Source organism: Pogoniulus pusillus, chromosome 17, assembly GCF_015220805.1.
Source record: "Pogoniulus pusillus isolate bPogPus1 chromosome 17, bPogPus1.pri, whole genome shotgun sequence".
In the NCBI taxonomy this organism is placed as follows: Eukaryota; Metazoa; Chordata; class Aves; order Piciformes; family Lybiidae; genus Pogoniulus; species Pogoniulus pusillus.
The window spans coordinates 14,214,893-14,242,527 of NC_087280.1; the positions used below are offsets into that span (position 1 = coordinate 14,214,893).

General features: G+C 49.4%; 1 protein-coding gene across 1 annotated transcript; it reads right to left on the reverse strand.

Moving 5' to 3' along the window:
- Nucleotides 1-957: 957 nt before the first annotated feature.
- BLM (BLM RecQ like helicase) lies at nucleotides 958-26,633 on the reverse strand. Its single transcript, XM_064157795.1, has 20 exons — nucleotides 25,989-26,633; nucleotides 23,799-23,985; nucleotides 22,933-23,054; nucleotides 21,098-21,230; nucleotides 18,979-19,727; nucleotides 17,367-17,543; nucleotides 16,435-16,553; nucleotides 14,502-14,615; nucleotides 12,963-13,061; nucleotides 12,731-12,879; nucleotides 11,904-12,010; nucleotides 10,830-10,990; nucleotides 9,849-10,044; nucleotides 8,650-8,840; nucleotides 7,468-7,615; nucleotides 6,600-6,799; nucleotides 5,280-5,472; nucleotides 4,997-5,119; nucleotides 3,203-3,410; nucleotides 958-1,261 (listed from the first exon to the last, which is right to left on the reverse strand). Exons 1-20 carry the CDS (start codon nucleotides 26,308-26,310, stop codon nucleotides 1,078-1,080), a joined length of 3,882 nt encoding a protein of 1,293 aa, XP_064013865.1. The 5' UTR covers nucleotides 26,311-26,633; the 3' UTR covers nucleotides 958-1,077.
- Between the last annotated feature and the right edge of the window lie 1,002 nt (nucleotides 26,634-27,635).

Consider the following 27,635-nt stretch of genomic DNA (forward strand, 5'->3'; position numbering starts at 1 on the left):
CTGCCCAGGCTGCCCAGAGCCCGCGCTGAGCCCCGGCGGCGCTGTGGGCGCTAGGGGGTCAGGGTGGTGGCGGCAGGAACGGGCGTGGAGGAGGGGTGAGGGGATTGTGCCAGGCTGCAGCTTGGCACAGCGGGAGAGCAGGAGGGAAAGGCTTCAGCAGGGGGCTGAAGGTGGCAGGGAGTTCTACAGCCCAGCCGTGCCCTGAGCTGATCCTCCACAGTGTGGGCAGCAGAGTGCCCCTCTGCTGTGCCCCGCTGAGCTCCCCCCTGCAGTGCTGGGGCCAGCTCTGGAGTCAGCAGCACAGCAGAGACATGGACCTGTTGGAGCGGGGCCAGAGGAGGCTGCAGCAATGATGGCAGGACTGGAAGCTCTCTGCTGTGAGGCCAGGCTGAGTTGGAGTTGTTCAGCCTGGAAAGAGAGGACTCCAGGGAGACCTTGTGGCCTTTCACTGCTCAAAGAGGAGGCAGGCTTTTTCATCAGGGCCTGCTGTGACAGGACAAGGGGCGATGGTTTCAGCTAAAAGAGGGAGATTCAGACTGGAGAGAAGAGAAAAATGTTCGGCACTGAGGGTAATGAGAGCCTGGCCCGGATTGCCCAGAAAGGTAGGAGATGCCCCATCCCGGGACTCATTGCAGGTCAGGTGTCTGGGGCTCTGAGCACCCTGCTGCCGTTGCGGATGTCCCTGCTGAAGGCAGGGGGCTGGACTGGATGAGCTTGAACGCTTTTTTCCCACCCTAAGCAGTTTTGTGAGTCCTGATCTCCGAAGCTCTTACACAAGCAGGAGGGAGGAGAGCCACGAGGCTTCAGGATGTGCAGTCCAGTTAAGATTCTGATCTGTGGCCTCAGGCACACCCTCAGCAGGCTGGAAAGGAGGGTGGAGGGAGTGTTTTCCCTGAAATAGGGCTTCTAGAACCACTCGAACCTCTGCTGATAATAAAACGAAAGGTCCAAAGAAACTTCTGAGTTTAAAAACGTTTATTTACTAGGAGTTTCCAACATCTGTACAAGGCTCAGAAAACTGGGCAAAACAAACGTGCTGAAGAGTGCTTAGTCCTGTACACACGCACCTCCTTCTCGTCAGAAGACTGAGTATGAAGGCTGAAGGAAGTGCCTGGCTTTGGGTTTGGGTGGTGCCATGATCCCCAGCCTTCCAGCAGCTCCTTGAGTGGCACTGACGCTGTAGGACACCGAGCTGCTGCCAGAGGCGGCTGAAGCCTTGGAGCCTCGTGGCTTTTTGGTCCTTCGGTGCTTGCCGTAGCTGCTGCAAAAGAGAAGGCAGAGCTGCGTCAGGTACCTGCTGGCTGGCTCCTTTCAGCTCCCTGCTGTGCCCACCGGGGCACCACACCACCACACTTTACACGACACTGAGCTTTTACTGATTTTTAACACCCATGGCTGCAAAAGCACCTTTGAAATGCAAATCGAGGGCGGCTGCTGCTCTGCCATTTGCCTAGGGGCAGGGAGCAGCCGAAAGATGCTGAGCCAACCCAATTCCTCTTAACCGCATTAAAGCTTCCACTTGAGCTGACACCTCGGGGTCAATGGCACTTAATGGGCAGTACTGGAGTAGATGGGATGGGGACAATGGTGGAGTGAAGGACTCTGAGCTGGGAGCTGTTGTTCACTACAATAAAGAGCAGACAGCGAAAACAGGAGAGGAGACATCCTAGGAGAGGACAGGAAGAGCTCATTAAGGTCACCCAGTGTGACTGGGAACACAGCGTTAAAGCAGGGAGCTGTGAGAGGTTACTGCACCAATAAACCCCAACAAGCTTTACTACTTAAGCGACTCTTCAGGTCAGAGTTTTGGAGAGCCTCTCAGTACCACCTAGAGCTCCTCTTCCAACCACCCAGGACTCTCCCAGCCAAAGGACAAAGCCACTTCTGTCACATGCAGACTGCTTTAACCCATCCAGAGAATTCTCTCAGAAAGGCAAGGTCTAGGTTGTCCCCACAGCAGCTCTTTGGCACCTCAGTTTTCTCCCTCCCATACCAAACCAGGTGCAATCTCCAGGCTCAAGGACCATGTAACCCGACCAGGGAACTTCCACTTCATTCCTTTTTGTGCAGGGCAAGCTGTGAGCTCAGCAAAACTCTAAAAGGTGTAGCTATAAAATCCAGAGTAACTTTTTGCTCAGTTTTTTTCATGTCAACCAAGGAGGGCAGAGCTTCTCCAATCATTTCTCCTTTTCCATTCCATCACTTTCAGCACCCATTAGCATCACGTTTTGAAGCACTGACTTTCAAACTGCTACTGTTTGTTACCACACTCCTAAGGACATGAACTGCTAAAACGAGGTCATGGAATCCAAGGATGAAACCCACCCTGGCTGTCATCACCCTGTGACAGTTTGGTGGTGGATCTACCCTAGAAGCTCAAGACCAAGCAGCCTCCTGGATCCAAACCTTATGCTCTTGACACAGACACTGCCTTGTACAGTGCAGAGGGAGAAAATTAACGAGGGGGACTGAAGTGCAAATATTCCATCAAGTCCTCAAAGTTTTAAACCTCTTTAGTGTTCCCAAGCACAGAATTCAGTCAGCTGCTACTAAAGGTTGTGGAAGCACACCGAGATTGAGCATCACTGCTGAGTTTGTGGCAGTGAAGAGTGAGAAGCAGAGAACACTTCACAGGATCACAGGTTGTCAGGGGTTGGAAGGGACCCAAAGAGGTCATCGAGTCCAGAGCAGGACCACACAATCTAGCTCATGTCACAGAGGAACACATCCAGATGGGCTCTGGAAGTCTCCAGAGAAGGAGACTCCACAAGCTCTCTGAGGAGCCTGTGCCAGTGCTCTGTGACTCTTACAGTAAAGAAGTTCCCCCTTGTGTTGAGGTGGAATCTCCTGTGCTGCAGCTTACATCCATTGCTCCTTGTCCTACCACAGAGAGCAATTGAGCAGAACCTGTTCACACACCCCGACCCCCAGCCCTCAGATATTTATAAACGTGTATTAAATCCCCTCCAAGTTTTCTCATTTCCAGTCTAAAAAGTCCCAAGTCTCTCACTTATTCAATGTCCTTCCTCACTAGGAGCTCTGCAACAGAAAACACCAGAAAAGCAAAGAGGAGCAGTTGTTGGCAGAGAGCTGGATAAGTTTTAAGCCCTTCTGACAGGCCATGCCTCCAGAACATGTGATTTTGAGACCATCACTATGCCATTCAACAAAGGAGAGTTACAAGTGACCCTAAGTAACCTACCCCCTGGGATGGAACTGCTGGCTGCCACCATTACTGGTCTTTTTCCTCTTGGATTCTCTGAAGTTTGGTGGCCTTTTCCTTTTCCTTCTTTGGTTTGCATTACTGGAAAAGTAGCTGGAGGTTGTGACCCCACCTTCAGCCTCCTCATCGCTCTCAGGGCTGCCAGGGCTTCCTGTGGCTGTGTCCACACTGGGGCAGGGAGCATCCTCTGCAAGCAGACAGAATTATGGCTAAGGGAAGCAAGATACTGCCTGGGCCAGTCACAGCTGTCACCAGCTCTGCCAACAGGTCTGTCCTTGCTGCTCAAAACCTCCCTTGCCCTGCCTTCATCCTGGTGATGCTCCAGGCTGGGCTAAAGGTGTTTGGTAGGTCGGTGTAAAGCAAGGACAGAGGCATTTTGGGTTTCATAGAATGGTTTGGGTTGGAAAAGACCCAGGTCCTTTCCCAGATCATCCAGGTCCAAGCCCATGACATGGACAGGGACACCTTCCATTAGACCAGGTTGCTCAAGGCCCCATCCAGCCTGGCCTTGAACACCTCCAGGGAGGGAGCACCCACAGTCTGCCTGGATAATCTGCTCCAGTGTCTCCACTCTCACTGTGAAGTTTCTCCCTGATGTCTCATGGCATAAAGACCACTGGCCAGCCTGATCCTCTCCAGCTTGGTTTCTTGTTTAAACTCTTTAGGTACCATGGGGCTTTCTGCCTTTACACCTTCCCTGTGGCAGCTGGAAGGAACTATGGAATGGACCACAAATATTTGAGCTACCTGCAGCACTTGTTTACAAACACCATGAGGAGATGGTGAGAGGATCAGAGAGCTGAGAGTTCCTTCTCAGTGATCATCAAGAGGGACACGGCTCTGGGCACAGGCAGTGGAATGAAATCCTTTCAATCGTGTTTGCAGCCATGAGTTTACACGCAGGGCAATTTCTGAGAGCAACCTGGACCGCTCCAAAAGCACAGCCCCAGGGCCTGATATGGTAGCCAGGCTGCTCTGATCCCAGCAGAGGTGCCCTGCCATGTTCAGGGGAGGATCAGTCACTGGTCTCAGGGCTGAGTTCTCCACTGAACTCAGCACAGGTTTTGTAAAACACCAGCCTGAGCTGGCTCTGAGGATTCCTCACATCTGAGCAAGAGCTGCTCAAGGAAGACCTGCACTTGCTGGCCTCAATTACGATGATAAACGAAAAGCAGCAGTTATTGATTCTCTGCCTGGCCACAATGTACCCCATTGTGGAAAAATATGCAGGAGGTCCAAAACCTTTACTCTTAAGGTCAGAATTCTCATTATAACTAAGAGCATTCCATAAATCCCACTCACTCATGGAGTCAGAGCAGAGCATTTTGCTTTGTCCTCCAATTCCTGTTTTAGCCTTTGAAAGAGATGCTGAATTCACCAAGTGAGAAGATAATTCTTCACTGTGAGGATGGTGAGAGCCTGGCCCAGGTTGCCCTAAGAGATGGGAGATGCCCCATTGCAGGTCAGGTTGTTTGGGGCTCTGAGCAACCTGCTCCAGTTGCAGATGTCCCTGCTGACTGCAGGGGGGTTGAACTGGGTTAGTGCTGAAAGGTCCCTTCCAACCTAAAGCCTTGTGTGACACTCTGGTGTTCTGAAAATGTGCCATCACCCAAACACTTGGGTGATTACCATTGTGGTAATCATTAAACTGCAAGAATTAGTTCCTTGTATTTAAAACCAGGTTAAGTTTTGAGTGAAGCTTCTGGCAGAGGAGGAGATGAGGGTACTGAAGAGGAGAGCACAGATGTAGGTACAAAGAAGACTAAAGCATACCTGGTGTGGTCCATTCCGAATACTTCTCCATCACTTTAATTATCTCTGCACCATATTTTTCCAGTTTGTCTTCTGTGACACCATCAATCTGCAGTAAAACCTCCACATCTGAGGACAGGGTTTCTGTAACGTGACAAGATGCCAATCAGACACGCCCCCCCCCACCAAAAAAGGAACTATTTTGGAAGGAAAGATCATGGTGCAATGTTCTAGAGGCTTTTTCATGCCACCCTGTACACCAGAATCCACTGTCTGCTGCCAAGGAACAGAAAGCTGACATCACCTGCTATTTTCTTCAGAGCTGAGGTACTGAAAATGTTGAAGTAATGCACATCAAAGACCTTCCCAAGCGTTTTGCATGTGTCTGTAAGTTCTCCAAGGCACTTTTTGACCATCTCTTCCCTCTTGGACATCTTTGCCATGGAAGCTCTCTGCTTTCTGATATCACTGGCACTTTCTGTCTCATGGAACTCCACCTGTGAAAAGAACTTCATCAAATAATGGGCTGGAAATACTGGAACAGGTGACCCAGAGATGTAGTTGAGGCCCCAACCCTGGAGACATTCAAGGTCAAACTCGATGGGGCCCTGAGCAACCTGATTTAGTTGGAGATGTCCCTGCTGAGGGACGGGGTGGTTGGGCAAGATGACCTTTAAGGGTCCCTTCCAACTCAATGCATTCTGTGATTTATGCCAGGGGAGTCTCTGCAGAGCCATCCTTAGAAGACTGATTGATAGCACAGCAAAATAGCAAAGGAAATCAAAAGTATTCTTTGATGGACCTAAAAAAAACCCATTTATCCATTCTTTACATGACTGTTTTTTTCCAGGCTACTCAACCTCTCCTAAGCTGCTTCTCCAAAGTACTATCAGTGCACACAACTCAGGGAGAACATCCTGAGAACCCAGTTCACAGAGGTCAGTAGGCCTAGTGCTGAGGGCTCTGCTCTACTCCAAACAGCACTAATGCAGAGGAGACAGTTCTGGGATTGGCTCTATGACCTCCCTCCTCAAAGTGCATTTTCCACCACAGCTCACCAGTGACTGGGAAAAAATAGAGCAGAAAATGCAGAAGGTGGTGCTGGTTGCTTTTTGTCTTAGTTTTTTGTGTTTAGCTTTCCTCTCTTAGCTTTCCTTTATTGTCAAGATGGAATTGGATGGAAGGAAAGGAGAGGAGAAGGGTTTAATCCTCTCAAGTCCTCTCCAACACAGCTTTTGCCTCACAACATGATTGTTGTTTAAGGTTACAATTAAGAGTATGTTATGTTGCCCAGGGAGGTCATGGATGCCCCTTCCCTAGAGGTGTTCAAGGCCAGGCTGGATGAGGCCTTGAGCAACCTGTACTAATGAGAGGTGTCCCTGCCCATGGCAGGGGAGTTGGAACCAAATGATCTTTAGGGTTCTTTCCAACCCAAACCATTCTAGGATTATTAGAATGCTGGGCTAGAAATCATGCTGGGTGGATTCTGTTTCCTATATCTCCTAAAGATTATTTCCTGTACTTCAGATGATGTTTGAACTCTTCTAGGGTACCTGCTGTGTGAAAACTGTAGCATGTTGTTTAAAGCAATGTATAACATATAAGAAAAGAGAGTGGTGCACACCTGCAGGGCTCCATCTAGCACAGCCTGAGCTCTTTCTCCTAGGATCACATAAGCCACTGCCTGGTCATTAGCTGTGATGTACAAATCTTCATCCAGGATCTTGTCCAAGACCAGTTTTCTGAAGAGCCTTTCACCATTATGCCTGGAGTAGGCAGCTCCCTTCCCAAATATTCCAGACTGAATCTTGGCGCTGGTTTTACCTGTGGAGCAGAAACCACAGACTTAGCCTGGCATCAGAAATCCCACCTATCTCTCTTCTTAGAGACCTGCAGAGGATTCCCAAGGGTATTCCACATAAAAACTCCCTCACATTTAAGCACCAGGAGCTCTAAGCATCATCAGAAAATAGATTTTATCAGTGTAACAACCTGGCAAGGCCAGGCTGGATGAGGCCTTGAGCAGCCTAGTCTAGTGGAAGGTATCCCTGCCTGTGGCAGGGCAGGGTTGGAACTGGGTGATCTTTAGTGTCCCTGCCAGTCCAAACCATTCCATGAATCTAGGAAACAGCTAAAAGCTTGGGTTGGTTCTTGAGTATTTTGGACCATCTACCACCAAGAGATTCCTGGAAATGATTTTGCCAGTTAAATCTTCTTTAAAACCACTTCTGGTGGTACTTGGTTGGGAATTTCTGCACCATCTGAAGTTGAGGAGAAACTTCTTTGGTGTAGGGGTGCTGAAGCAGGCTGCCCAGAGAGGTTGTGGTGAGATTCCAACACCCCCTTAGCCACTGTGATCCTGGGCAAGCTGCTGCTGGTGCCCTTGCTTTAGCAGCAGGGTTGGACTGGATGATCTCCAGAGGTCCCTTCCAACCCCCACCACACAGGGGCCCTGTGGAGATGATGTCAATGTTATTTCTGGAAGCACTTACCCAGGAAGATGTCCACCATCATGTTCAGTGTGTACCTCCCAGACCCTGTGCTTTTCCTTCCATTCCCTCGTTGCCCTTGCCCACAGTGCTGCTGCACAAACCTGACGATGCTCTTCACCTCCTCTGTTACATTTCTTGTTTTGTAATCCTGTTAGGATAGAGTTGATTAGGAAACGACCTTGTGTGGCTCTGCCCTGGCACAAACTCTTCTTGCCAGCCATGGTTTTCATCACTGAGCTTTTTCCAGTCCTTAACTCCTCTTGTTCCCAGCAGAGGAACAGGGACTTTCTACTGAGGGCATCTACAGTGGTACAGTCACAGGAATCCTGGGTTTGGTGGCGCTCTGGAAGCTGCAGTAACACCCCAACTGGATGTGAATAATCTGTTCATTGCCTAGAGTGAGCTGCAGGATTGCTGGGTGAACAGTGGCAATGAAGGTAAATCACATGGAGAGCATCCTGCAATCATCCTGCTGAAGTTATCCTTCCAGCATGCATTAAGAGGAGAAGACTGGCCTGGATGTGCTTCATTCCAGTCCAATTCTGTTACAATCACAGCTATGGAAGGCAAACAGGACTGAGAGGCATCAGGCATAAACTGATCTGGTTACTGTTTGCTTTATCTACTCCCTCTTCTCTGCTGCTCCTGCTCATACCACTCATTCCTTCAACCTTTGATGCACAAACCCTAATCTTGGGTCCACCTCAAGCAGCCTTCACCTCCTAACGTGGCAGCACAGAGCTGAGAAGATGAGAACAGGCAGGGGAAGGGATTTCCTCAGGGCCATTCCAGGTGACCTTATACTAGCTCCTGGCTCCTGTAAGCCCCATAGCCCAGAAAGTCCACACTGAGGGATATTCCTACACCTCACTAGTTCTGCTCTGACAGAAATTGAAGCATCTTAACTTTGTGTAATTCTGCTCTAGGTTAGATGCTGGAAAGGTGGCTTAGCAGTGGACTTGACAGTGTTTGGTTAAGGGCTGGACTTGATGACCTTAAGTCTTTTCCAGTCTAACCAGTTCTGGGATTCCATGCAATAACTCAAAGCTCCAGCATCACAAAACCACAAGACATCTTGTTTGTCTCTCCATCTGCCTTCCCACATGCCATGTAACCCCTTTCTCTAAAGCAGTTAAGTGCAAAATCAGTTTAACAACCATAAATCAGAGCTTTGACTTTTACCTTCTTCCTACTGCAGTTATCACAGATGACTTCTGGGTGATCTTTGCAAAAGGTGGGATTAAAATTTGTTTCCCCAAAGTAGGCCAAGAGCTGGATCCTCCTGCAGTCCACCACGTTCTCACAGTAGTGAACCATACTGTAGAGGTTGTTGAAGTGGGTCTGTCTGGTGTGACTGTTCCCATCTTTCTCCACTGAAACACAACAAATTCAACTGTATTTGTTAAATCTGCATTGCCATGGCTCTGTATCTTGGCAGAGAGACAAAACATAATGGGCCCCTGTGCTTAAAAACAGGTGAGCTCAGGACAGACCTAACCATGGGCAGATTTTACCTCTGAAGTTTTAGAGAGGGAATGAGGAGGGGGCAGAAAGGTGATGATGATGGGCAGGGGGCAGAGAGGTGATGATGATGGGCAGGGGGCAGAGAGGTGATGATGGTGATGCCGATCTAGTTGACTGGATAGGGCTGGGTGACAGTTTGGACTGAATGATCTTGGAAGTATCTTCTAATCTGGTTGATTCTGTGACAGGCAGTGGGCAGAAAGGTGGTGATGATGATGGGGAGGGGGCAGAAATGTGGTGATGATGATGATGAGACAGAAAGGTGGTGATGATAATGATGATGATGGGGAGGGAGCAGAAAGGTGGTGATGATGATGGGGAGGAGGCAGAAAGGTGATGGTGGTGATGATGGGGAGGGGGCAGAAAGGTGATGGTGGTGATGATGGGGAGGGGGCAGAAAGGTGATGGTGGTGATGATGGGGAGGGGGCAGAAAGGTGATGGTGGTGATGATGGGGAGGGGGCAGAAAGGTGATGGTGGTGATGATGGGGAGGGGGCAGAAAGGTGATGGTGGTGATGATGGGGAGGGGGCAGAAAGGTGATGGTGGTGATGATGGGGAGGGGGCAGAAAGGTGGTGATGATGATGAGGAGGAAGCAGAAAGTAGTGATGGGGAGGGGGGACATGGGACTAGAACAAGAATCAAGAGATTGATGTATGAAGCAAAATGGTTTGGACTAAAATTAAGTGCTCCAAGTCGTAAATGACAGAGATCCATTCAGGTGCAGTGCTGTCACCTTTGCAGCCTCACATCATTTGTGGCACTTCCGGGTGAGAAGGTAACCAGATCTAAACAAAAAGCAGGGACCAGTGATGACATCAGCACTGCCCCCATTATGTTACAGCCAGCAGAACTCACTCATTATTAACCTTCTGAGCCTGGTGACGTCGCTGTAGCTGTAGAAGAGCAGGCAGTGGGACATCTCCCCATCTCGCCCAGCTCTGCCAGACTCCTGGTAGTAACCCTCTATGGATTTGGGGAGGGAAGCGTGGATCACATAGCGCACATCGGGCTTGTCAATTCCCATTCCAAAGGCGATGGTGGCACATATGACCTGCGAAGGAAACCATCCAGGGTTATGGAAGCTGCTCCTGCACCACAACCAGCTGTGATGGAGGGGGACAGAGCTGTGCAGAGCCCAGCTGTGATGCTGCAGGATGAGTACAAAGCAGCAAAAGCATTGCTCCCTTTGGAAGAGCTGTTCCAGAGCAAGGGCACGCTCTGGATGTGTGTCCAATGTACAACTCAGCAGGGTATCTCGAGCAGTTTCAGAAGCATTGTGCTGCTCAGTTCCTTCCTCCTGGGCTGTCATGCCTTGGTGCAGTGCTGCAGCCTTTGATCTGTAACCCCCCACTACCGTGAGATGGTGGCTCATGTACCGTGGCAGATCCAAGGGGATCTTCCAAGTGCTCATCGAGAGCTAAAGGGTGGAGGGCAAGAGGATGGGGCCAGACTCTTTTCAGTGGTACCCAGTGACAGGAGGGTGAATGGGCACAAACTGGAGCCAGGAGATTCTCCTGCGAGGAGAAACTTCTTCGATGTGAAGGTGCTGAAGCAGGCTGCCCAGAGAGGCTTTGTGGAGTCTCCTTCTCTGGAGAGCTTCCAAACCTCCCTGGCCATTGTGATCCTGGGCAAGCTGTTGTGGGTGCCCCTGCTTTATCAGGGGGGTTGGACTGGATGATCTGCAGAGGTCCTTTCCAGCCCCCACCATGCTGGAATTTGAGGATCTGTTTGGTTTAGTTCTGCGCCCAACTTGGCAGCAACATTACACAACTTTGCTTTCAGTCCTTAGAACAGGAGGGCTCAAAGAGTTCTGAATTCTGTTCTCTCTCCTCCTACCTGACATCCTTCTTGATTAATCCACTTCTTCTGCACCAGATCTCTGTTGGAGTCAGTGAGGCCAGCATGGTAGGCAAGTGCAGCCAGACCTTCCTTCTGCAGGATAGCTGCTGTTGTGTCACACTCGTGACGCGAGAGGCAGTAAATGATTCCAGAGTCATCTGCAAAGACAGAAAAATAAGATGCTACATATAAATAAAGCACAGCTTCAGTCCCTTTCACTTGCTTAGCAGCCAGCCCTGGCAATTTCAGCAGGGAGAGACTGGGAAGCAAAAGCTGCTTGACTAATTTGATTAATATCAGATGGTTTTGTTCGCCTCTCCTCACCCAATTTGCTGTGGTTTTGGCGAGGTGGAAACAAGTTTTCCTGCTCAGCACTCTACAATCTTAGGAGTTAAAATACATGAGTCAAGAACTGCATAAATCAAGAGCTAAAGTGGTTTAGTCGATGATAGGTGAGGTTACAGCACCGAGCAGCTCTGAAGGGAGCTCGGTGCAGTCATCTTCCAGCAGCAGAAGCTGCAGGGCTCCAAAAGTGAGCCTGCAAAGATAAGAATCTCTGAAGATATCATCAGGAGGAGCCACAGATAAGCAGAGGAGAGAATTAAACAAGAAGACATTAGATGACCTTTATGCTAAAAGGTCTGACAAGCTTCAGAACAATTACTTCAGAGCCTCATCATCGTTTACGTCTCTGTCTTAACTCTTTCACTTCAGGATGCCCCTCAACCTGATTCCCATTCTCATTTTCTCTCCCATATGTTGTTCTGGTGAATTGCAGAGTCCCAGACTGGTTTGGGTGGGAAGGGACCTTTCAAGCTCATCCAGTCTAACCCTCCCGCAGTCAGCAGGCACATCTGCAACTAGAGCAGGCTGCTCAGAGCCCCAGACAACCTGACCTGCAGTGGTGCCAGGGATGGGGCATCTCCTAGCTCTCTGAGCAACCTGTTGCCTGTATATAAATGTATCAGTGACTTGCAGAAAGGCACAATTTGGGGGGGGTTTAGAACATTACAGAAGCTTTTCCTGGCTAAGAATAAATGCCTGCATGTCCTGCTGCTGCTCAGTACTCACGTGGATGATATTTTTTGATCCATTCCAAGCAATCCATTGCCACCTTCTTTGGCTTCTTGGGCAGCACATCATATTTCAAGTTATGCCTGTTGAAGCTCATTGTAAACCTAGAAGAGAACAGTTCATGGGTTCTCATCAGCATTTTGGGTGCAGTGATCCCTTCAACAAGCTCAATACTGTCCAGAATGTCTCAAACTCAAACTGCTTCTTGTCCTGCACAATCTGCCAAGGAGTGGCTGCTCCATGGAGACTCACATTGCCCACACTTTTGGGCCATAATTCCTGCCTTCTTCCTGTGGCTGTGGGAAAATCAAAGCTGCAAGATCTGCTTGTCATTGCCCTGCTGAGCACTGGCATCCACACCTGACCGATGACTTTTGCACAACACAGCATCACCTCCCTTTTCCCACCTTAAACCACATTCCTAAAAGAAGAAATTCCACAAAACTGAGTCTTTTCTGTTCCCATCATGTAGAGTGGAACCACAACAAGCCAAGCCCAGTGGTGCCTCATTACCTATGGTCTTGCCAGTGCCAGTTAAAATGCTTCCAGCATCTGCAGTTCTCCAGAGGTCTCCTGAAAAGCCCTAAATGCAACTTTGACATTTTATCAGCAACAAAAGCTGTATTCAAACAGCTTCCTTAATCATGCCAGGAAGAGTTGGGCAACTTTTATTCTCCTTACTTCAGCATTTTTTATCCAACTCACACTAATCCCATGCAATTGACTACTTCGGATGGACCTGGAATGCTTTCCTCTCTCGACTAACTTCTCCACTCAGAATTTCTCTGGCAGAAAGAAATTGAGGAAGCTGCTGAGCGACTTACACTTGTGGTTTTAGCATCTCCAGCTGGTTCTGGATGTCCTTCTGCACCCTGGGGTTAGCAGTGGCTGTCAGAGCCATCATGGGGACGGAGCGAAACTTCTTGCGCAGGACGTTCAGGCGTTTGTAGTCAGGTCGAAAATCGTGGCCCCACTAGGTGAGGAACAACATTCAGCTGGAAGAAGAAGCTCCAACCAAGCCTCTGGCCACCTCAGACACCACATCCAGGTCCTTACCTGGCTGACACAGTGGGCCTCATCAATGACAAAACGTTCCAGGAGCTTCCTGTCATAGAGATTTTCCAGGGCTGACATCAGTCGGTTGCTGGCACAAACCTGGGGACACAGCCGTTGGTGGCATTAGAAAGTGAACATGGGTGCCAAGGATGACCCCACCTAAGAGTACCAACACCACTGTCCTGGTACAGCAGAGCTCAGCTGGAGTGCACAGGTAAAGCCTGAAGCACAGAGGCAATCACCTTCATTTTAACTGACAAGGAAGCAGTGGCAGGCTGTGGGAATCATCCATCCAGAGGTCCTAAATCTGAGTACAGTTCAATGACCTAGGTCATAAACGTCAATGCTGAGGAAAGAAACATCACCACAGGAGACAGTGCCCATCTAGAGAGCTCTCATGGGAGGGCAGTTTCAAAGGCAGCCTGGAATTAAGCTCAAGGCAATCCTCTGACTGTCACCTGTGACTCTGACAGCTTTCTGCTTCCCCCTGGGCTGTCAGGGTTCTAACAGCTGCTGACAGCAGCTGGCCACAAGAACACAGTGAGAGACCCCAGAATGGAGGGGCAGGAGGTGTAGTAAGAGCTTCATGGAATCAGAGTGGTTTGGGCTGAAGTCCAACTCTTTGCCTAGCACTGCCAGGTCACCACTGAACCATGACCCTCAGCACAACATATGCCTGCCCCTGGAGGGGTTTCAAAGCTGTGGAGTCCACCATTGCCTTGGGCAGCCTGAGCCAGTGCTTGATAGACCTCAAGGGCAAGAAACTGTTCCTAATGTCCAACCTAAACCTTCCCTGGGACAACTTGAGGCTATTTCCTCTTGCCCTGTCACTTGTTCCTTAGGCAAAGAAACCAACCCTGACCTGGCTCCAGCCTCCTTTCAGGGAGTTGCAGAGAGCAGTGAGGTCTTCCCTCAACCTTCTTTTCTCCAGGCTGAACAACTGCAGTTCCTTCATCTGCTCTTCACCAGCCCTGCTCTCTATGCCCTTCACCAGCTTCATTGCCTTTCTCTGTACCTGCTCCAGCCCCTCAAAGTCCTTCTTGGAGTGAGAGGCCCAAAACTGAACCCAAGATTTGAGGTGTGCCCTCACCAATGACCAGTGGAGGGGGAAAGTACCTGCCCTGATGCTGCTGGCCACACTACTGCTGATCCAGGCCAGGATGCAGGTGGCCTTTTTGGTCACCTGGGAACCCGATGGCCATTTCAGTTGTACAGACCCCCTCAGTCACATCTGTACAGAGGCTTCCTGAGGTACCTAAGAAACAGGAAGTGACAGAGTCACTGTCCCTGGAGGTCTTCAATAAACATGTGGACATGGCACTTGGAGACATGGCTTAATGGCTGGTGGTGGGTCAATGGTTGGACTTGATGCTCTTAGTGGCCTTTTCCAACTCAAACAATTCTATGGCTGTCTGATTAGATGTTTCACAATTGTTTTCCCCTACAGGCCTGCTCTAAGTCCAGTGCTTCCCCTTCCACACCTCACAGCCACCTCCTCTTGTTGCCTCCATGGTGTCCCAGCTCCAGTCAAACACAAACCTTCTCGGGGGTGACGTAGAGGAGCTTTATCACAGGATCCTTCTTGGACAGCTGCATGTAGATCTTTGAAGCATCTGTATCTGTTCTGTCACCAGTCAGGTATGTTGCAGCAATCTGGAATTTAAAAGAAATAAAAAAGAAGTTTTGATATCTGCAGAACAGAAGAACCTGCAAAGAAGAGTCCCACAGCTAGGTAGAAACCAGATAAAAACTGGGAGTGTAACAGGTGTTTGCCATCCTCAAACAGCATTGTCAGTGCTTCTTTGGGTAACTGCAGATAGACCTTGACCCCCCACACAACCTACTGAGGACATGACAGTTCTCCTCATGCTGACCCCTAAAAGACTTGAAGCCAATTTCTGTTTTTCTGCTCCCAATTCTACTAGCAGCCCAACAGCTGAGGGGATTTGCCTGTTGGCTTTGACCTGTCTCCAGTAAAGAAGGCAGATGGGGTGGGTGTTTTTTGCTCCACAAGCAGGAAGTTTTGGGATTGAGTTCAGAAAAGAGATCTTAAGAGAATAAAGAAAAGATTCCAAGAAGCACAAAACTCATGGAACACCCTCAAGAAGGTCCACAAAGACAGAGCATGGCATCAGAAAGGACTGGGCACAGCTTGAAGCAGCAATTTAGTAGGAAATCTGAAAGTAAAATCATGGAATGGCCTAGGCTGAAAGGGAGCTCAGAGATCATCTACCCCAAGCCCCTTGCCCTGGGCAGGGATGCTTCTCAACTAGACTTGGTTGCTCAAGGCCCATTCAACCTGGCCTTGAACACCCCCAGGGAGGGGCCATCCCAAACCTCTCTGGGTAACCTATTGCAGTGTCTCACCATCCTCATACTGCAGAGCTTGCTTCTAAGATCCAATCTCAACCTACTCTCCCTTGGCTTCAAAGCACTCCCCCATGTCCTGTCTCTACATACCCTTGTGAAAAGTCCCTTTGCAGCTATTCTGGAGGTCTTTAAGGCCAGGCTGGATATGGGCTCTGAGCAACCTGATCTAGTGTGAGATGTCCCTGCTGATGGCAGGGGGATTGGAACTAGATGATCCCTGAGGTCCCTTCCAGCCCTGACAATTCTGTGGTCCTATGATTCTTTAAGAGGCAGCTGCATCTCTGCAGAGGACATTCCTGCTGCAGCTACAAATCCCCAGGAGCCACAGAGCCAGTTCAAACAGCCAGGGCACCCCACAGAGCTGAAAGAGTGCAAAGTGTCGCCAAAACACAGCCTTCTGTAAGTCCCTGGGTGCTGGGAACTGTTTGAGGGTCCTGACCAGTGAGACTGTCAAAAACCTGAGGAGAGAAGGATTCGTCTGAGCTTCACAACCCTGCAACATAGTCCTTTTGGTTTGATAATGCCAGGTCAGAAGGGACCCCAAGGATCATCTGGTCCAAGCTTCCCCAGCCTAGTTGCAATGAGATGACCCAGCACCCTGTTAAGTATTTTTGCCCTAAAATGCATTTTCCATCTTTGTTTCCCTGCTCTCTCCATCTCTAATACCACACTAAGGGTGGAAAAGACCCTTCCCTGAAGCAGAAGCAGCTGCTAAGTGCCCAGCCTGAGGAATACACATCTGCACTGGCATTGCTGTGGTGCTCCTCTAGAAACACTCAGCATCTCCAGAACCCTCCTGGCTCTCATTTCTGCTGCTCCAGTGTCTGAAGGCAGCTCTCAGAGTCCAAGAATCAGGCATCTGTACCTGCAACTAAGCTCCAGTAACAAATAGACATGGACAGCCATAAATTCAGCAGTTAGGCTGCCAAGATCTTCTAGCTCATCTAATTTAGCTCTTCCTCCACAACTCTGGGAACCTTTTCCAGTGTCCATCTAATCAAGTTTGCAGTTTGTATTTGAGAGACATGAGACTTGCCTTACAAATCCAGATTTATCATTCCCTTGTCAGCAGTTTCAGCTAAATGAAGCTGTTTGAACTTACATCTAAAGTCTTCAGCTTCTGCACCTGGTCTATGATCAGTGACCTCAGCGGGGAGATGACAATGGTGACTCCAGCAGAGAGACAGGCTGGTAACTGGTAGCACAGGCTTTTGCCACCACCTGCAAGGATTGAGCAGAAGACAACGAGCATTAGATGTTGAGTGGAAAGGGAGACAGAGAAGGAGCAAGAGAAGAGGAGTCCTATTTCTTCCTTCCTACTTCGCAGCACTTTGAGAAGCAGTGACAGGATGAGTTACCATGGGAAGTGCTGCAGAAGGCAGGAGTTCTGGTTCTCAGCACACCCAGCACCCCAGATCCTGCAGCCACAGGACTCAAGCAGAACCATTTCAAAGAATCACAGAATTGTTTGGGTTGGAACAGCCTTCTAGAAGTCCAACCATTAACCCAACACCGCCACAGCCACTAAACTATGTCCCTAAGTGCCATGCCCACAGGTTTCATGGACACCTTCAGGGATGGTGACTCCACCACCTCCCTGGGCAGCCTGTTCCAATGCCTGACCACTCTTGCAGGGAAGAAATTTCTCCTCATGTCCAAACTAAACCTCCCCTGGGGCAATTTGAGGCCATTGCCTCTCATTCTATCACCTGATACTAGGGAGAAGAGACAAACCCTGACCTGGCTCCAGTCTCCTTTGAGGTTGCTGCAGAGAGCCAGGAAGTCTCCCCTCAGTCTCCTTTTCTCCAGGCTGAACAAGCCCAGTTCCTTCAGCTGCTCCTCACAAGACCTGCTCTCCTGACCCTTCACAGGCTTTGTTGTTCTTCTCTGGACATGCTCAATCAATTCAATGTCTCCACCTCCACAAAGCCACAGAGCAAAACAGGGCTTGCAAAGGGAGCCTCAGGTCTTTATTTGCTAAGTGTGAGCCAGAGCTCCAAAGCCTGCAGTTGTGTGAGGTGTGGAGGCACCTACCAGTGGGCATTAAGATGAAGCAATCTTCACCCAGGAGAGCAGCATTGATGGCCTCCAGCTGGTTTGTCCTGAAGCAGTGCAAACCAAACTTCTTGTGAAACACAGTCATCATTTCCTCAGAGTGGGAGAACTTCATGCCCCTGAAACGCTCCAGTGCAGGGTTATAAACCTGTGGGTCTGGCAGAGAGGGGAAATGGACATAGAGCAGGTGACAACAGGTTGTGCTACTCCTTCTGCAAGGTGAAACTCCATCACTACAACAGATGGCTTCACCACCACTCCAACCCTTCACACTTTCTAAAATCAGATCATTCATCTGGAATTTAAGAGCAGCTAAAGTGGGAATGTTGATCATATGCAAATCTCTGGGAATGAGCTTCTTAGCTATGACTGCAGAACAGAGTCCTACACTGACATACTTCATAGAGACATGGAATTGAGGGTGCTGGAAGAGACCTCCAAGGTCCTCAAGTCCACACGTTCCTCCAGCACTGCCAGGTCACCACAAAACCATGTCCCTCAGTACCACATCTTCATGGCTTTGAGATCCCTTCCAGGATGGGGACTCTTACCACTGCTCTGGGCAGCCTGGGACAGGCCTTGATAACCCTTTCCATGAAGGAATTGTTCCTCATGTCCAACCTAAACTTCCTCTGGGACATACTGAGGCCACTTTCTCTTGTCTTTTCACTTGTTCATTGGGAAAAGAGACCAAACTCAACCTGGCTCCACCTCCTTTCAGGTAATTGCAGAGAGCCAGAAGGTCTCCCCTCAGTCTCCTTTTCTCCAGGCTGAACAACCCCAGGTCCCTCAGCTGCTGCTCACCACACTTGTTGTCCAGACCCTCCACCAGCTCCACCTCTGCCACAAAACACAATGAAAAGGGTCCTCACTCATGAGGACTCTACTGCAGGTGGTAGTGAAACAGTGACAGAAAAGCAGATGAAATATTATCACCTCCCTTTTACCAACCCACAAACAACAGTGTCCCACCCCAGTGTCCCAGTTTGGAACAGTTTTGCATCAACAACTGAAAGTATTCATAGATACTTCAGCTGGAGGGACCTTGAATATCATCCAGTTCCAAGCCCCTGCCATGTGCAGGGACACCTTCCACTAGACCAGGTTGCTCAAGGCCTCATCCAATCTGGCCTTTAACACCTCCAAGGAGGGCACTTTCTACACCTTTGAATGAAAAACTGCAGAAACATTCTAGTTCCCAATGTCAGCAGCTTTGTAGCAGCTGGCAACTTGCAGAGCAAATAAACACTCAAGATATTGAGACAAATATTACAAGTTCTGGGGTCCAGTTTCTGGACCTCTCTGGTCCTCCTGGAGAACTCTTAAGGGGACCTGGGTCAAACTACCACAACCTGGAGGGAAAAGAACCCCAGAATCATAGACTCAAGCAGGTTGGAAGAGACCTCCAAGATCATCCAGTCCAACCTAGCACCCAGCCCTATCCAATCAGCTAGACCATGGAGAAACCAGAAGGAACATCCACAGAAACAAAAGGCATTGATGCAATCCACAGTCAGTTACTTGGTCTTAGCTTTAGAAAGAAGCAGTCATTGTAGAAGGGAAAGCAGTGATTCTCAGGAGCATGATTCACCTGAAGGGCTCTTGGCTGCCACGGAGAAGCCTGATTTTGGAGCAGCAGGACTGGATACAGCAGCAGGTCCTTTGGCTCTGGACATGATCTTTGATAGGAGTGATCTGGCAGGTGGCCCTTCCCTGATGGGTTGGTAGGGCTGTGTCTCAGGTGCTGACACATTCACCAGATCCTCCCAATCATCATCAAAATCATCAATGTCAAAGTGATCAAGGTCAAGGTCTGCATCATTCACAGCCTGAGTGTCCTCTGCAGGAAGCCCAGCAGGGGCTCTGCTTGGAGCTCTCAGAGCTGTGCTGGTCAGGGGCCGCTCCAGCAGAGGATGGTTCCCAGTGCCCCTCACCCCTGCTTTCTCACTCCAGCTGCTGTTGAAGGACATCTCGGAGTGGAGGCTGAGGGAAGCCTTCCCTGTGCCATTTCCCTTGGGAGAAGACACTGTTGTAGTTCCAGGGCAGGGAACCTGCTGAACACTTGGCTCTGAAGCATAAGAGCTGCCCAAAGTTTGATTCTTCTGGGTAGAAAAACTGCTTGAATTAAGAGTCCCAGAAAGCAGGTTGGTGGATTTGGGTGAGTTTCTAAGCAGGCTGGTGGATTTGGGTGAGGTTCTGTCAGAACTGAAGCTCCAGCTGGGACCAGGACATGGAGCAGGACTGGGACGTGGGAGAGGGCTCTGTTCCATGTCCCCCTTCCAAGGGAAAGTATTTGTGCAGCTTTTGTTCAAGGTGACAGAGTTAACCAGCAATTTTCTCCTGACAGAGATGGAGAGAAGGAAAAAAATATTTAGTCACAAGCAATGACTCCTACAACAGCCACAGAATAGTTTCACCTCTCCCCTGCTCAAATATTAACATCTGGTGGTGGTGTGCATTCTGTGGCACTATTTTAACAATATTTCCAACAAATCTAGGACAGAGAGAATAAACCCAGCCCCCAGCTGAGTAAAATAATTCCCAAGTGGTTGTGCTTTCTCTGCAGACATCACCTAAAGGAATTCCCAGCAGCAAGGAACTGATACAGGCAAGGTGCAGCATTAAAATAAAAAGATTAAATCAATCTTTAGAGGCACAAACCTGAAAATAACAAACTGGAAATACTGCTTGAAGCAAATAGTGTGTCTCTGTACTTCCCAAAGACTGTCTGATCGCAGTAATAAGAGGAAATGCAATCCAGTCACTTTGCTGAGATCATTCAGAAACTCACACGGTCCCAGCCCAGTGAAAAAACAAACAAACAAACAAACAAATTCCCAAATCTCAGCAGCTTGTCTGGTTTGGGTCAGGATCACACAGAGGTAAGAGCAGCAGAGTGCAGTAGCCATGGAAAGATGGACAGGTGACAAGTATGTGGGGATCAGAATTCAGAGTCGCTGTGGACATGGACAGTGAGTGTCAGAGAGAGAACACTGAGTTAAGGATGGAATCCCAGGCTGGTTTAGGTGGGAAAGGACCTTTCAAGCTCATCCAACCCAAGCCCCTGCAGTCAGCAGGGACAGTGAAGATTGGACTTGATTTTAGAAGCCTTTCCCAACCTTTATGATTCTATAATCTACAACTAGAGCAGGTTGCTCAGAGCCCCAGACAACCTGGACTGCAATAGTTCCAGGGATGAGGCATCTCCTGCTTCTCTGGGCCAGGCTCTCACCACCCTCAGAGTCAAACATTTCTCTCTTCTCCCCAGTCTGAATCTTCTTCTTTTAGTTCAAACCATCACCGTTTGTCCTGTCACAACAGGCCCTGTTCTAAAGTCTGTCCTCAGCTTTCTGATCAGTCCCTTGAAGCACTGAAAAGCCACCTAAAGTCTACCTGGAGCCTTCTAAAGCCTCTGGTTATGAGGTATCAGAATGACACCCAGCAGGTCACATCACCTCACCCTTCACTAGAGGCATCTGGTGCTAGTCACCTTCTGGAGAACAGACACAGGACTCCTGTGCCTCAGCCTGAACATGGAACTGGATCTTTTCTTGGACAGAACACTGCTAACACCTCCAGCAGTTTGGGGGCTTTTTCCCTTCATGCTTTCACTCATTTTAAGCTTTTTGAAGCCTTCCTGTATCCTGTTTTTGGCGCAGTGAGGACACCTGCAGGCACCATGCTGTGAAAGGCTGCTGATGGAATCTTACCTGAGGTCTCGCTTCTGGAGAAGGTCTTTGGCACAGGACAGAGCCTGAAGCTCACTCAGTGGGATGCCATCCACCAGCTTGCAGATCTCCTCCATGACACCATACAGCTGCTGCTCTGGCTGGGAGGCTCTCCCTGTTAGATGGAGGGAGTTTAGCAGGCAGCAGTGCAGATTTTTACTGACAAGATGACATCATTTCCCCAAAAGACAGCAAAGTCTAACTAATTTACTCTCCATCTCTTTTGTTAAAGCCTCTTCTGAGGCACAAAGTCATTTGCTCTGCATCTTTTGGCCCTTTTCATTACCCTTCTCTCTATTCTCCAAACCCCATCACAGTTGTGTCAAACTTACTGCCACAAACACTCAACTTCACACATTTGGCTTAGCCCAGAGTGCCCCTCCCCAAATACTTTGTACCAACACATTGCAGTTCTAGTCTGGAAAGTGCCCTAGAAAACCTTCCACAGGTGGAAGTTAGCACTTGGCACCTCAGGCCCTTCCCTTTCACACTGGGTGCAGCTCCAAACTGTCTGCATTTTGCCAAGGAACTTCACCAGACCTCAAACTGCTGCTGCCAAGGAAGGGGGGTGATGGTCAAATAGCAAACCTAACTACCTTTAAGCACACTGCAGATGGTCATTAAGGTCCTTTTCAGATATAAGCAACTAAACCAAGAAAAATTTTCTTTGTTTTCACTGCAACTCAGATTTCTATGGTTTTAATTTCCCAGATCATTTGGCATTTTCTTGTGAATACTGACCAGGCCTACATGCTGCTTGAGCAAGTGCAGAAATATTTGCTGATGGCAAAACTTATAGAGGCCATATCTGTGTTTTTCATAGATTCACAGAATGGTTTGAGTTGGAAGGCACCTGGAGGAGGCTCCCAGGTGACCCTATTGTGACCTTCCAGTATCTGAAGGGGGCCTACAAAAAAGCTGGGGAGGGACTTTTTAGGATTTCAGGTAGTGACAGGACTAGGGGGAATGGAGTGAAGCTGGAGGTTGGGGAGATGGGGAGGTTTAGGCTGGATGTGGAGGAGGAAGTTGTTCAGCATGAGAGTGGTGAGAGCCTGGAATGGGTTGCCCAGGGAGGTGGTTGAGGCTCCATCCCTGGAGGTGTTTAAGGTCAGGCTGGATGAGGCTCTGGCCAGCCTGATCTAGGGTAGGGTGTCCCTGCCCATGGCAAGGGGGTTGGAGCTGGCTGATCCTTGTGGTCTCTCCCAACCCTGACTGATTCTATGGAGTAGGTCAAGAGCTTAACTAAGTTGGTTTCCAGACCAAGCATGGTTAGAACATAACCACAAGCACACTGCTCTGGGCCTTTATCAGCACCAGGTTGTAAATGGTGCTGCCAAACAGCACCATCAGCTACATCTGTCTATATCCTGAAGGGAAAGCCTGACCCTGCAGCCTCACAAGAAAGCTGTGCCACACCTACACTTGGCAACTTTGCATCCCCAAGGTGAAACTCAGAAACATTTTAGCTCGGTGCGTCCCAAAAAGGTTGCTGTGGGAACCAAATGGAAGCATTGGCACAACTCCAGCTTGAAGTGCTGTGTCCTTTTGCCACAGTAAACTTCAGGAATTATTTGGTCAGCCTGAGCTTTTAAGCTCTGAAAGGAAATCTTGAGCCATATCCCAGAGTGGCAAAGCCAAAGTGGGACCACACATCATCCCTTGGTCTACACTATGCCTAAAAACTCTGTGTGAGGCTTGGTCCTTGCTTCCTGTCTCCATCTGTCACTGTTAGCCAGTGCTCTGGGGCTGCAGGAGATACACAGAGAACAAGGATTTGCAAACCATCCCCAAAACCAAGACAGAGAGGGTTTGTGTACCTGCATCCTCTGCACTGGGGTCACTTTTAGTGACTGGCTGCATGGTGGCCACCTTCCCAGGCCTGGAGTCACTGCTGTCAGTTGTGGAACTTCCACCAGTAGGAGACTCTTTGAAAAGGTTACTAGGAGCAAAGGAAAAATGCATTAAAACAGAGCTATCTGCAAATCAAGGCACTTCCACATGAGTGTTTAAAATAACAGCAGGCATTGTTCAGCTTGCAAAGAAGGTCCCAGGGCAGACCTTCTGATGGCCCCTCAGAAATTCAAGGGGGCAATCAGAAAGGTGGGGACAGACTTTAGAGCAGGGCCTGTTGTGACAGAAGAGGTGATAGATGATAGACTGAACTAAAAGAGGGAGATTTAGACTGGAGAAGGGAGAAATGTTTGACCCTGAGGATGGTGAGAGCCTGGCATAGGTTGCCCAGAGAGGTGGGAGATGCCCCAGCCTTGAAACCATTGCAGGTCAGGTTATTTTGGGGCTCTGAGCAATCTGCTCTAGTTGCAGATGTCCCTTATGGCTGCAGGGGTTTGGAGCTTTGAAGGTCCATCCCTACCTAAAGCAGCCTGGGATTCCATGAAAATCACAGCAGCTGAGCAGTTTGTCACACATCCTGCGCCAGTGTAGAGTTCTGCTTCAATTGGTTTTTCCCCTATGAAAGGGAAAGCAACTCTGCATTTTCTGAAGCAGAGCTCACCTTAAGCACTGGCCACAAGAAGAAGTATTTCATAAAACAGTGAGAGCAGCTGACAGCTGCTCACCTGCCAGACACAACCAACCCAGCCTCTAACTCCTCAGCAAACACCACCTCAGGTCTTTTGGGGCACTTTTAGAAGACAAACAGCTCTATCAGCGAACTCTGTTTCACCTCATGCTTCTCACAGTGGATGAGAAGGGAGGCAGCTCCTCTTCAGGAGAGGGAGGAATAACATCCAGGAAATCATCCTCTGCGAGCTCTGTGCCTGCAAACAGCTCAGGGTCAGCCTCATCCAGCTCTGAGGGGCTGTGCCTTTCCTCACTGCACAGCTTCTGCCTCTCACCACTTCTGTCAGCACCTGAGAGAGAAGAGGATGAATTTTTGGGTAACAATGTAAGCTTCTGGTGTAGATCAAGGGCAAAAATTCCCAGCTAGAAGTCAAAAGACTTCTTGAATACAGTTTTTAACTTAAAGGACAAAAAGAGTTATTAGTGCTCACTTTTTCTCCTTCATTAAAAGCAGACAAAACCTCACAAAGCCTCTTCTAAGCACAAAAGGTCTGCAGACCTTCTATAAAAATCTTTCCCTGCCAGAAGATAAAGCCTTAAAAGGTCTATTTTCCTACAAAGGGTTTTATAGAAGATGATGTTTTATTAAACACCAGCTGAAAAAGAGCTTAGAGCTTTTAGCCAGCATCATCCCTGCACTGGAATCAGAAGGTAAATTTACTTAAGACAAACCCTGCTGAGAAAGGTCAATGTCATTAATGTATTAAAATTCATTCCACAAAGTGGGGGGGGGGGGGCAGAAAAGGAACAGAATATTCTTAATAATGAACAGGCAGCTCAGAAATCCACTTTGGCAGCATCACAGGGCACTGCTCAATACTGCTCAGTTGAATAAACAAATTAATTTCATAAACAAAGATCAAAAGTTTCCAAACATGAGAGGTGAGGCTCAGAAAAGAGAAGCTGTGTGGAGCACAGAGCTGCCAGGGGAGTACTCTGACTGAGTCAGCAATTCTGGGGGTCATTATTCAGGGTTGGAAAGGTTTGGGGGGAAGTTTTTTGTGTGCCTGAAAATGAACTGGTTTATGCCCATGGCAAGAGGCATGGAAGTAGATGATCTCGAGGTCCCTTCTATCCCAAACCATTCTATTAATCTATGTTACTGCAGTTAATACTATTTCTACCCTATATTACTATAGTTAATACTATTTCTATCACATTCTATGCCCATTTCTATCACTGTTTCTATGCCCATTTAGCATAAAATCACAGAATCCCCAAAATCCAGCATAGTGGGGGTTGGAAAGGACCTCTGGAGATCATCCAGTCCAACCCTTCTGCTCAAGCAGGGGCACCCGCAGCAGTTTGCCCAGCATCACAATGGCCAGGGGAGTTTGGAAGCTCTCCACGGGAGACTACACAACCTCTCTGGGCAGCCTGCTCCAGGATTCCAGCATCACACAAAAGAAGTTTCTCCTTCTGTTCAGATGGAACCTCCTGGGTTCTACTTTGTGCCTATTGCCCCTTGTCCTGTCCCTGGGCACCACTGATAAAGAGTCTGGCTCCATCCTCTTGCTCCCCACCCTTTAGCTCTTGCTGAGCATTGAGCAGATACCCTCTGGAGCTGCTCTTCTCCAGGCTCACCATTGCCAGGGCTTTCAGCCCTTCCTCCTCGCAGAGATGCTCCAGGCCCCTCAGCGTCTTTGTAGGTTCTGCTGGACCCTCAAGATCTTTTAGCTCCCTGTCTATCTTGGACTGGGGAACCCATAACTGGACAGAATACTCCAGGACATGGATGACTGAGAGGGGATCTTATCAATTTCCACAAATATCTGAGGGGTGGGTGCCAAGATGAAGGTGCCAGGCTCTTTTCAGTGGTGCCCAGTGATAAGACAAGGAACAGCGGATACAAGCTGGAACCCAGGAGGTTCCACCTCAACATGAGGAGACAATTCTTCACTGTGAGGCTGCTGGAGTCCTGAAGCAGGCTGCCCAGAGAAGCTGTGCAATCTCTTTTTCTGGAGAGTTTCAAAACCTGCCTGGGTGTGCTCCTGAGCAGCCTGCCCTAGGTAATCCTGCTTTGGCAGGGGAGTTGGACTCAACGATCTCTGAAAGTCCCTTGTAACCCCGAACATTCTGTGCTTCTGGGACTGGTATCTCTCTTTCATGTGACCACCCCAGTATTCACAGCTCTGCTCTGTCCTCAGGGTAACCCAAATGAAATCCTCATCCCCACAGCTGTTTGTTAGATTACCAGCACACAGCTACCTCTGCCTCCTGGAAAAGCAGGCCCTCAGTGTGCAAACAGCCACGTTTCCTTCCAGCTCCTTGGTATGCTAAAATCAATCGTTACCTGAGCGAGTCTCCTCCCTGCCAGCAACCAAAATCGCATCAGCATCTAAATCCTGCCAAGCGTCCTTGCCCACAGCCCTGTCACTGCTGCAGGGAGCGGCATCCTCAAGGTAGATCACAGATTGCTGAGATGAAGACCGGTGCTCAGCCTCTGGTAATGTCTCTCCACTCTCCAAAGCACCATGGTCACCACCCACAGTGCCAGGAGAGCCAGGTGGCTTGTCTGGCCTCTGGGAGGCCACGCAGGAGACCTGCTGCCCTCTGGAGGACAGGAGCGGTGGCCTGCAGTACTTTTCAATTCCTGACAAGTCAAAGTCATCCATGTCATCCCACTCATCTTCAATGGCAATGACGGGGCTGGGAGCACCCTGCAGGCCCTCACTCACACTCCTCTTTAGCGGGGGCAGAGGGCCCTTTGACACCTCTTGAGGCCTGCCAAGCGTGGGGCTGGCAGCAGATGACTTGATGCCCTGGCCATGGCGGCTGGCTGCTGCTGGAAAGAAATGCTGGATTTGTGTTTTCTTCTCCTTGGAGACAGAGAGGGGTGAGGTGAGTGCAGACAGGGAGGTGTTCACATCCTTATCCCTTAACGCAGAGGTGACAGGGAGGCTCCGAGACTCCGTGGGCTTGGTGGTGGCCAGAGAAGGCTTCCTGAATGTGAAGCCCCTGGAAAAGCATAGGACAAATACTATTAAGAAAGGCCAGCATCATTAATGCATTAAAAGTCATTTCACACAACGAGGGGAAAAGGTCATTAAGTAGCCTCAAGAAGAACAATACAATTTGCAAATCTTTCTGGTCCCTGTATCCCCAGCAGCGTGGGCAGCAGGGTAAGGGAGGGCACTCTGCTCTTCTGCTCTGCCTGGGCACCACCTGCAGTGCTGGTGAAGTGCTCCAGTGCCTCTGGAGTCCTCAGCACAGCAGAGACATGGATCTGTTGGAGCGGGGCCAGAGCAGGCCACAGCAATGCTGGGAGGGCTGGAAGGGCTCTGCTGTGAGGCCAGGCTGAGAGAGTTGGGGTTGTGCAGCCTGGAATCACAGAATCAACCAGGTTGGAAGAGACCTCCAAGATCACCCAGTCCAACCTAGCACCCAGCCCTAGCCAGTCAACCAGACCATGGCACTAAGTGCCTCAGCCAGGCTTTGCTTGAACACCTCCAGGGACAGTGACTCCACCACCTCCCTGGGCAGCCCATTCCAATGCCAATCACTCTCTCTGACAACAACTTCCTCCTAACATCCAGCCTAGACCTCCACCAGCACAACTTGAGACTGTGTCCCCTTGTTCTGTTGGTGGCTACAACCTCTTTCAGCTAGTTGTTAGGTAGCAATGAGCTCTGCTCTGAGCCTCCTCTTCTCCAGGCTGCACACCCCCAGCCTCTCCTCATAGGGTTTGTGTTCTAGGCCCATGAGCAGCTTTGTTGCCCTCCTCTGGACACGTTGCAGCACCTCAACATCTCTCTTGAATTGAGGGGCCCAGAACTGGACACAGTACTGGAGGTGTCAGAAAGCTGAGGACAGGCTTTTGAGCAGGGCCTGTTGTGAAAGGACTGGATGGTCTGAACAAAAATAGGAAGACTCAGACTGGAGAGAAGAAAGAAACCCACTGCAGGCCAGGCTGCTCGAGGCTCTGAAGCAGCCTGCTGTA